Below are 10672 nucleotides of genomic sequence, written 5' to 3' on the forward strand. Positions count from 1 at the left end.
AGACATGACTTGAAAAGAAGGGGTGTAGAATATACTAAACAAGTTAGAAAAGATCATTTGAAATGTCAATCCTGTATTACAACTTACACATCTAAAATATCTGTACTCTTTAGGCTGGAATAGGGCCAGTTTCCTCAATCGTAACCTCAGTCAGGACTTTCTTTGTCTCACCTTTCTTCCCCTCCTCGCTCTTGCCTCTATAAGACGGATTGGTTTCCTCAATTCTAATTCTACCCTCTTTCAATCCATAAAACAATTTCTCCAATTGATTAGCACCTTCATCTACTTCACCCACAAACGGACCATCAACATCAAGTGGATTGTATCTCCCCTTGGGGAAATAAGGAGCAACAGCATCGATGAAATCCTTAGCAGTGTGTTGATTGTAATAATGGAAAATCAAAGAATTACCACGTTCAGCAACCAAATTCTGTTCCCATTCTTGTTGTTCTTTCAATGAGGGTAATTTCTTTGCACCAGACCATACTCCAGCCAATGCAGCTCCACTGGCTTCAATCGTATGGAAATTGAGTTGGGAAACGGTGATCCCCACGGCTCCAAGGGTTGGGTCGTGTTGGTCAAATGTATTGAGATACAATCCATCAACTCTACTCAAGTTACCCGGATTGATCAACTTGAAATGGTCATTGTTTGGGAAAAATGGGAAATGGTAGTGGTACCCAGTTGAGAAAATCACTTTATCATAAGCCCCAACTGACCCATCAGTGAAATGGAACTCCCCAGTCTCACCATCAATGTGATCAATAGTACCTTTTGGTTCAATTGGTTCCGAAATGAGCGCATCATTGATATATGGGAAGATCGCATTTGGACCACGTTTGGAGTTGGTGACGGATTTCGCAACGGGGACAACGTACTGTAAAATATTGACGGTGGATATACCTCCACCAACTACCAATACACGCTTATCCTTGAACTCGTCAAGATGTCTGAATGATTTGGCATGGATCAAACTATCGGGGAAACGCTCGTTGTAGTCAGCCAAGCCGGGGATGTTGGGAATATAAGGCAAGGTGTAGTGGCCATTAGCAACCACAACATAGTCAAATGATTGACTATACCAACTACTCTTATTGCCATCCTTTTTCCTAACCGTAACCACCCACTTGTCACCTTCCTTCTCCACCCTCTCAACAGGAGAGTTCAACCTAATGTACTTCCCCAACTCATTGTCCTGGATGAAATCCAGAAACCTTTCACTCAACTCCTGATGCGTCAAGAACGGGAAAATGCTTCTCGATTTATCGTTATGAGTGATTGGCAAATACGAGTACCTAGTGAATCTAGTTGGGATATTTGTAAACAAAAATGGGAAAATCCCCGATCTGCTCCATTCCAACTCATTTATCAACGGACCATGATACGTCTTGCCTCCCTTGTAATTAGCTTCGTTTTCAACATGAATTGGGTTCTCCAAAGTAGCAGTCTTGATCCCCTCCGGTGGCACATTGGTCGGTTTGATAGTATGTGGGTCATTGACTTTATGAAGCAAGTGTTGTGGTGGGACTGGCAAATCAGCTTCTTCTGTCGCTGGAGCCCAGATCCCACCGGCTTTATCCTTCAGCTCAAACACAACAATGTTTTTGAACGCATCTCCAAGGGGGATATTGTCCTTGTATGTCTTTGTTGCGTCGGTTAAATTTGATGTGCCGTCAGCGTTGGTGTGTAGGAACTCGTAAAGGGCAGCTAACCCACCTGGACCAGCACCAATGATTGCAATTGATTTGTCTGTCATTTGTAAGGTAAGGTAGTGGCAAACTTGATTAACAGAACTTGGGAATTTGTTCTCCTTTAAATATATATATACGACCCAACCTTTGAACGTTGACCATTTTTCATATGATTTAGTGATGAGCCACACTTAGACATCTCTCTTTATTGTTCAATTAAGTTACACAAAACCCGGATTGTGATTGATTGACTCGGAAAACAGTCAACACAGTTTTGAGACTTCCGAGGGTGGGCTCCTTCCTAATCGTAAAGAATCCCCCGTCAACACCTCTGATACCCTTGCTACAGTTGCGAATGCCTTGTCAAACAACTCTCTTGGTTGATACATCTCTTCAATTCATTGGGAGCTACGCATGTTTCCATTTAAACTCCTGTGATCACGTGCTCGGTAACAGCAAACCCGACAATGAGGTGCCACATTTTTTGGTTAACTATTCATCATGCAACTGTGCAGAATGAAGTTGCAATCGGTATATTCCATTGCAAAGCAGGCTTTGGACAGGGTGCCACATCCACACACACACACACACACCACTTCAATCCATTCTTGTTTACAATGTTCATGATGTAAACTCGAATTCCAAAGAAATCGCGTCAACTATATGAGAGAAGGCGTTACAGCAGTATTGTGTATATCTCTAGCATGTCTTTTGAAAATTACTATTGATCGTTGTTGCACATTTTACAAAAGATCTTACCTCGTACGACTCCATTTACATCTTCTAGTTTCTCTTCTTTCGCATAATCCGCATCAAATCACGTTTACGCCTCTTGCACTCACGAGTAAATTCACCACGCACCGACCAGAACCACTTTTCATAATCCGTTTCACCTTCTTTCTCAACGCTACCACCACCAGCGCCGTCGATCGCATCAACAGAAGAGCCATTGTTCATCAGCGGTAAGGAAAACCCAGAATCCCCTGTTGCTATATTACCAATCTTGGCCAATTGAGACTGCGTCGATAAGAAGGGGGAGTCGAAATGGGGCCAGAACAAGCCAAATTGATTCTGACGCTGTTGTTGTAGACTCTGAGCAAACTCCTCGTGTTTACGTTGTTGAATCTGTTTCAATAGCTGTCGTTGCTCATCTCTTTCTCCTATTTTCGTCTCATCAATATCGTGATCGTCATCCGATAGTGCTAGTTTGAAAGTTGATTGTTGTGGTTGGGGCTGAGTGTCTGAAGTAGATGGGTTGAATAAGGAACGAAGTGTTTCTGTATTGTTGCAATTATGCGTACCAAAAGTGGGCATAAACTCGTTATCCTCTTCATCCTCATCATCAACGATATTCTGCTGTTGTGCGGTTTCTTGATCAACATCTTCTGGCCTTTCTTGTCTATAATCTGCATACTCTTCCTCCACTGTACGCATAGGTTTCAAAGTATCAAAATCCAAATCATTTCCTTCATCATCCTCATCATAATAGACCTCTTTGATAGGCTTCACCAACTCCTCATCTTTCAACACTGAAGTCATATCAAAGTTGCCACTCACTTTATAGCCAACATTAGGTTCATCCTCATCATCTTCATCGCCAGCTTTTCCTTCCACTTCGTAATCATAATGTTTCACCGTCTTACGCCCCTTCGAATCAACTTCAATCTCATCCTTATCGATGTCCTTATCTTCTTCTAAATCCACAGGTTTACCAAAATCATAGTTTGTCAATAACGACGCCAAAATTGCTTTATTCTTGCTAGTCTCCTGATAAATCTCGTCGTCTCCATCCTCACCCTTCACTTCGCTTGTTGCTAGATGAGACTTGCTACTAGATTCAACACCATGTGCCACGACGCCCTCACCGTACCTCAACGCCTGCTCACCATTAATCCCACATGTTTTCTTAGCAACCCCTTCAATCAAATGGTCATCGCCACTCTTCCACCCCATTTTCGCATCATACCTCCACGTCATATCCCTCACCGTTTTATTCTTCTCTACCCCCCACAATTTCGTTTTGTAGAATTTGAAATTTTTCAATTCGCCATTGACCAAAATCCGCAAGGTTTGCAGTCGTACATCTTTTCTTGCATGACGACGATGAGCTCCCTTGACAACGGAATGGGCTGATCCATTACGATATTTAAAATTCAAATTGTCTAGGGTAGCTCCGTACGATTTGGACCCGTTGAGTCTGTGGGTTGGTGGTGGGTTTTTGGTGTTGGCTGATGTATTGTTGAATATGTGTTGTGAGAGTGAGAATGTGGATGGTTTTGGGGTGGTGACTATGGTTGAAGTGATTGGGTTGGTGGGGTAGCTTGTGTGTAGTTCACGTATCCTATCAAGTCTTGAATTTGCAATCTTTTCCTGTTTGAGTTCATCTTGACGCAATTGTTTTAGTTTGCTTTGCAGTATAGTGTGAAAACGCTCTTGATATGATGGTTTAGCTATCGAGATAGTAAGTTTTAATCCCATGAATTGAACACCATGAAGTGAGGCTTTCAATTTGCTGAAATTTGCTGAAGATGCAAGGATAGTGGTGTATGCAAAGTATTTCGTTTCAATTGGCTTGGTATGGAATTCCAATGGTAATTTGATGTCAATGTCGAATTTTCTTATTCGCTGTTCCAAGAGATTACTATTATCCTTGAGCTTTGGTGATATGTTCCCTATATGTATTCTATATTCTTTCAAATCAGACATAATCGGAATGGTGTTGGTGTGAATAAAGGAGATGATGTGAATTGGAGTCGAAAAGGAAAAAAAAAAAAAAAATAAAGAAAAAAAATATTACGAAGAGATGTCCTATGTGAATCACAAAACAGACAGTTGTTCTTTTGGACAATCTGAGGCACCACACCATCACCATAGAATACCGGTTATACATCAACACGCTTATAAAAATGGCAACTCTAGACAATGAGGTCAACATTGCGTGGATTGACTCTTATATCGAATACACGAGACTCAAAGATTTAACGCCAGATGAGAGGATACTCGAAAAGAAGCAAAAATTGGAGTCGAAAATCAGTCAACAGCAGCAAAAAGAACAGCAACTGCAATTACTACATCAGAGTCAATCTATTACACCGGGTGAAGGTATTGACATAAGTCTTGACGCTCCCAATCTAGTACAGCTAATTGAATTTCAAGAGAATGGGCAAGACTTGACTAAAGAGTTGAAGAATCTTCTCATTAAGTATTATTGGGCGGGATTTGAACTAAATGATAAACTACGAGAAGCGGAAATGGGTAAAGAGGCTCGACCTGGAGGAAGTGGAGGAAGCTGATGAAAATGGAGGTGTACAGGGATAAAGTGCTTCACTACGATAGCTTGCATCTCATAATACAATCTTTTCTTGAGGCAAAAGTATCTATAACGACCATTTAAATTGAAACAGAATTGGTAAACACTCTATTGCCCACGTATATATAAACTCAAGCCATCTTCACCCACTTCTTCCGGAAAGGNGACCCATGAGCATCATGTTTGAATTCGGGATTTTGTCTCTAATTTGAATTCAATATTATGGCCCTCTCTCTCTCTCTCTCTCTCTCTCTCTCTCTCTCTATTCTTCTAACACCTTCTCTCTTTCCGCATTTTACAGTTGGAAAATTATGTGTGATACTTGCTCCGCCCCTTAAACGGTGGTTGATTTCCACATATCTTCCAATCCAAAAAGAGAAGTAAGGACACCAGCCAAACCAACGTCACCCTCAGTAAAGTGCAAGTAGTTCAAGGTGTTCAAAGCAATAAAACTATCCAACAAGTCCCAAACCAATTTTCTCTTGGCTTGATACAATTGTTTGGAAATTGATTTTTCATCAATCTTGGCCTTTTCATCGGTTGCTACAGTTGTTGAATCACGCTTGTAGCCAGACAATTGGGAGATAATTCTCAATGAGTGGATGATGCCAGCAACCAAACCCAACAACCAGAATCTACTGGCATAGGTGGACAAGTTTGGCCATTTCTTGGAATCAACAAGACCCAACATCTTGGCAAATACGACTGAATCAATAGTCAAGTATCCAGCATAACCCAAGTTCCTAATGATTGTAGTAGCTTGCAAAACAGGATCCATCAATTGGTTGTCATAAGCTTTAGCAGCTGTTTGTAAATGAGGAATTGGCTTAAAGAATCTCATACCTTTTCTGATGAATGAAAAGTGGTTTTTGAGACCTTTGAACATATCTATGGTTTCCTTTGAGTAACCTTTTCTGTAGGCATAGTAAGACAAGAAACGTGACAAGTAGGCTAATAATCTAAAGGACTTTTCTCTTTTTGGAGTTGAATCCCAGAATTTAACCAATTTGGTTAATGTTGGGTGATAAATGATAGTATCAGCAACCATTTTATGATGAAGATGACGATGGTGATGTATGAAGGATTTCTTAGGAAATGCTTGAGATTAGGCTGAATAACAAGGAAACAGCAAAATTATCAGTACAGAATGTAGTTCTTACAAAGAAAGGAAGAAAGAGGAAGTGAAAATTGAATTTCAAAAATTAAACTATTGGTTGGTTAAAATAAGTAGTCAAAAAAAAATAAAAAAAAAGTAAAAAAAAAATTATCAAGTGCGTCTCTCTCGCTCTCTATCTCTCTCTGACAAAGACAAGACAAAACAACAGAGAAGAGAAGCTATACGCAAAAGAGAAAAACAGGAAATATAATATTCACTCATTCAATATATCAATATCAATATCTTCATCTTGAAGTCATCATCAACTTATCATTTCAAAGGAACTAGTATTCCTTTCTCAGCAACTTTTTGCTGTTAGTATATATATATATATATACATATATATGTGTATTATCTTGGCTAGCAACCTCTCAAAATACATGGTAGTGTACATCGTGACAATTCTCAGTATAATTTTCTTCTACTGAAAACAAAATGCGGAGAGACAAAGATAGAGACATTGTGTAAACACCTACACGACCTTTCAACAGCTTCTTCCCATCAACCGAGGTCTTTAAAATAAATTTTGTGTAATTACAACAACAATCAAAATATTTTCACAACCTATAATTTGTATACCATAGTCAACTCTGCACGTGACACGATACAACTGGATAAAACCCTCTCTTCTTTGAGTTTGGATCTACACTATAGATAATTGTACAGTTGCGTCATTACGATATCTTATTTGTCGCTAATCTATTTCCTTCTCCATCTATTCTACTTATTAAACCCTGGTTTTTAATCTGTCACGACTTTACCCGCTTCACTATTGTTCGATTGTTCCGAATAACACTCTTGTGACACTTTTCTTATTTTTTTTACTGCATTCACCTCAACAAATGACATCATCATCTCGATTGGTGGGAAAGACGATGGGTATCCCACCTTCGTTCAAATACTCACAAACTCCTTTTCTCTCTCTCTCTCTCTCTCTCTCTCTCTCTCTCTCTCTCTTTGTCCTTGTCATGAATCTCCCCTTTACATATCCTCCTCTTGTCGCATATCCTTAAGCACTCCATTCACCATTGCAAACCCCGCATCAACCATCATGTCGTATGCCTCTTGCACTTCAAACTTCTCTTTATCGGACATCTCGGTCCATTCATCAACAATCTGGCTAGAATCAATCGCAGTAGTATCCACAGCCTTGCGTGAATACATGTAGTATGGGAGTGCATTTGCGTAGATCTTATCATCAAAAACAATAACCCCTTCTTTGCTTTTTGCTAGTTGAGCCTTTCCTGCACTAGTCACTGGATAAAAAGCAGATTTTGTACCGGGGCCAACTAGCTTCAGTGGTTTGGAATAGATGGAGAGTTTCAATTTATTTGCAACTGGAACGATTTTACCAAATGCATAATCTTTCCCACTGCTCAACAATTGCAAATATTCGTCAGCGTAAATACGTCTGTGATCGGGCGTAAACTCAAGCCATTCTTGTTGAAATCGAGGTATCAACGAATAATCAAGGCCACCCTCACCACCGCCTTGACTGCTATGCTCTTGCAACTGTTTTGCCAAATAGTAATTATATGCATGCACATCAGCAATATCGCTCAACACCAACACCTTGTCATGTGTTTCATCGATCGTTATTGGTAACGGAGCAACCTTTACGTTAGCACCAGTTCCTAGCGTGATTGGCTGTCCCCATACATCTACAACTAAATTCTTGACCCCTGTTTTAGCCATTTTGGTTTCAATAGGCACTTTTTCACCCATGTAAATGTCGTGTCCCGACACCAACAATGATTTGTATTCTTGTAAGTATTGCTGCTTTTTCTTATCATCCAGCTGTTCATTCCATTGGCGCATCAAGCCTTGCTGCAATTGTACTGCATCATAGACACCGTCATGCTGTGGCTCCTTTTGTTGTTGTTGTTGTTGTTGTTGTTTATAAACAAAATAGTTCCATGCATGTACCAAATTTAAATCCCCAACAACAATTGTGTTGCCCACGAATGTATTCTTGATAAATCGCAATTTGGATGGCTGGGTAATTGTAAACTTGCTTGGCGAAACTTCGCAGTCGAAAATATTGAATGAACTAGAATCACCTCGGATTCGAACAACAAGGTACTGCTTTGGTTTGTCAATTGCATCTCGTTTCTCTTCAATTGGTACAACTTTTCCATGAAGTAAGTCTTTGCCTCGAGATAGCATATTCATATATTCCATTCTGATGTTATTCCTTTGTGAAACAGTCATTTCAATCCACTCCTTTTCAATTTGATCAATTACTTCAGAAACATTCTCACATTTGATGATATCGCCAACACCGACTCTGGAAACACACTCCCTTCCCAAGTAGTAATTCCACACATGAAACTCACAAAGTCCATGAACATGCACATACCCCGTCATTTCATTTAAAATCAATTTCAAAAGTGGTATCCTCCTTTTTTTCTTGCCTTCAGTCCCAGGCTCAACTTCACCGAGAATCTTATGGACAACACCATCATACCCTTCACTCTCTTCCACGGGAACTATACTCTCGCCATCTTGACTAATATCCTTGCCCTTGAAAAGCAAGTTTTCGTAATTGACTTTCAAAACATATCGCTCAAATGAAGATACATGTCTCCACTCTCTATTCGCTTTGGCAACAATTTTGGCTTTGGTGACCACATCTAAGCTTTGTTCAGTATGATCCGTCTTGTATTGCTGGAGTTGTAAGTACTGAAAATATCTTCGTATTTTCATTTCTGGTGTTCCAAATTTGAGCTGTCTCGTCCCTGATGTCATGTTGTACCTATACTTTGGTTTCTTGTATGCTTCGATCACGTCATCTCTTCGATCCACTTCCCGCGCGTCATCATTCAAAGGCACCTGCTTCAATTCTTCAGAGCTATTAGCTGCATTGTTCAATTTTATTGCCTCGTTGATGATAATCTCCAATGCAACACGTATGCTATTATGCTCTTTACGCGTTTTGCGAGACCATAATCGTAAACTCTTGCTCAACTTGTCCTCGTGTGTCATGGTTTGGCTGAATTCTGACATTTTGAAAAGAGTATAGAACTTTTGAACATCTTGACGTGATAGCTTTATGGGGGAGGTTGTTTTAGTTTCAGACGGGTTTTCAACAGATTTTGTATTGTCAGGTGCAACCTTTGCTTGTCCATTCGTTTGTGCTAGAGTAGAGAAGTGAGACCTGGTAAATCTAGACACATTGAACCTGGCATGTCGTACAAACATTCACGTATCTTTGATGCCTTGTGCACGGATGTTATGTGTTGTGATGAAAGTCGTTTCGCATTTCTTTGATAAATTTTGAATTTTGAATTTTGCATCTTATATGATGACGTTTATACTTTATACAAGATAAATAGTAACACTGTTTCTAACATTTCAATCGTACTTACAACCTCGCAGGTTCTCATATGGGCTCACTATCTCTGGTCAAAGTTTTCAGTTTTTTATACCTAAATCCGTCTTCCAGAATCTCATCACTCAATCTCAGCTCAAGACTAACTTCTTTGCCGTAATATAGATCCTTCCCATTTGACAAAAGTTGCAAATACTCCTGCTTTATTGCTTTCTTCTCCATTGGGGATAGTTTACTCCACTGTTTGGTGGCGTTTTGTCGAAGCTGTCTCGAAGTCAATGGCGTTTTTTCCAGTTCGCTATCCGGTTGGCGACCCCGTGTCAGTACATAGTAACTAAACACACTTGTCATTTTCAAGGCCCCCCTAATTTCAACCTTCTTTGTTGTAGGATCAATTCGGAATCGTAACTTTTCATTTGGAGCGTTGGCCTTGTTTTTGAGCCTCTGTGCATCTCTAAATTCTTTATCCACCGTTTCATTCGTTACTCCATCTCTCATCTGTTGGCGAAACAACAAGTCCAATTTCTTCTGCTCCAATTCACTTTTGAAAGACATTTTCTTTTTATGGACAGTAGGAATATGTCCACGACACCAATCATAGATAAACTCTTGCACCTCTTCGCGGTTTGTGGTATTGGTGAAGTGATTACGCACAAACTCCTCCTCCAACTGCAAGCGAGGTTGTTTATGAGTATTGTATTTAAGAGGTATGAAATACCATCCTAGACTGGTGAACACTGCAGATGCTTCATTGGGGTTGGTTTGTGGATCAAACTTTGTAAAATCGTATGGTTTTGCTGATCTGCCATAATGACGGAAATGGTGCAAGAGGGGAAAATTGTATTTGAAAGCATCTGAACTTGTTCGTAGTCTTGAAGCTTTCAACATGTGTAGCATGGTTTGGAAATGTGGTATGCTTTGGACTTTGTTAGGAAAGGTTATCAAATGTGAGAGATGGGCTCTCTGAAAAATGTATTGGTAGCGAGCAAAATTGACCCTCAAAAGTTTCTTCCTAGTCAACTACCAAAGACAGTCAGTTACCAACGGCAATCAGTTGCCTGGTTACCTAATTTTTAAAAAATTTTTGAAGATGAGATGAGAACTACTTTGGTATATGTACACATTAATGTACACAAGACAGGTTGTGTTGGAGTGGGAGATGATGGATAATGGAGCCCCATCGA

The 10672-nt window shown here is 40.0% G+C and overlaps 6 protein-coding genes across 6 annotated transcripts; 1 reads left to right on the plus strand and 5 right to left on the minus strand. All coding sequences in view use genetic code 12, as the record gives it.

Annotated features, from left to right (window-relative positions):
* Window positions 1–109: 109 nt before the first annotated feature.
* KGF57_000349 (uncharacterized protein) lies at window positions 110–1756 on the minus strand (the record flags this gene model as incomplete). The annotated part of the gene is made up of 1 exon (XM_051752911.1): window positions 110–1756. The coding sequence occupies one exon, from the start codon at window positions 1754–1756 to the stop codon at window positions 110–112; it is 1647 nt and encodes a 548-aa protein (XP_051611148.1).
* Window positions 1757–2474: 718 nt separating this feature from the next.
* Window positions 2475–4397, minus strand: NOP8 (Nop8p; the record flags this gene model as incomplete). The annotated part of the gene is made up of 1 exon (XM_051752923.1): window positions 2475–4397. One exon carries the CDS (start codon window positions 4395–4397, stop codon window positions 2475–2477), a length of 1923 nt encoding a protein of 640 aa, XP_051611149.1.
* Window positions 4398–4597: 200 nt separating this feature from the next.
* Window positions 4598–4984, plus strand: KGF57_000351 (uncharacterized protein; the record flags this gene model as incomplete). The annotated part of the gene is made up of 1 exon (XM_051752934.1): window positions 4598–4984. One exon carries the CDS (start codon window positions 4598–4600, stop codon window positions 4982–4984), a length of 387 nt encoding a protein of 128 aa, XP_051611150.1.
* Window positions 4985–5335: 351 nt separating this feature from the next.
* On the minus strand, window positions 5336–6049 carry PEX11 (Pex11p; the record flags this gene model as incomplete). Its single annotated transcript, XM_051752945.1, has 1 exon — window positions 5336–6049. The coding sequence occupies one exon, from the start codon at window positions 6047–6049 to the stop codon at window positions 5336–5338; it is 714 nt and encodes a 237-aa protein (XP_051611151.1).
* A 1089-nt stretch (window positions 6050–7138) lies between these two features.
* On the minus strand, window positions 7139–9163 carry KGF57_000353 (uncharacterized protein; the record flags this gene model as incomplete). Its single annotated transcript, XM_051752956.1, has 1 exon — window positions 7139–9163. The coding sequence occupies one exon, from the start codon at window positions 9161–9163 to the stop codon at window positions 7139–7141; it is 2025 nt and encodes a 674-aa protein (XP_051611152.1).
* Window positions 9164–9539: 376 nt separating this feature from the next.
* On the minus strand, window positions 9540–10376 carry KGF57_000354 (uncharacterized protein; the record flags this gene model as incomplete). Its single annotated transcript, XM_051752967.1, has 1 exon — window positions 9540–10376. The coding sequence occupies one exon, from the start codon at window positions 10374–10376 to the stop codon at window positions 9540–9542; it is 837 nt and encodes a 278-aa protein (XP_051611153.1).
* Window positions 10377–10672: the final 296 nt, after the last annotated feature.

This window comes from Candida theae (genome assembly GCF_024610275.1).
Source record: "Candida theae strain CBS 12239 chromosome Unknown scaffold72, whole genome shotgun sequence".
Taxonomy (NCBI): Eukaryota; Fungi; Ascomycota; class Pichiomycetes; order Serinales; family Debaryomycetaceae; genus Lodderomyces; species Lodderomyces theae.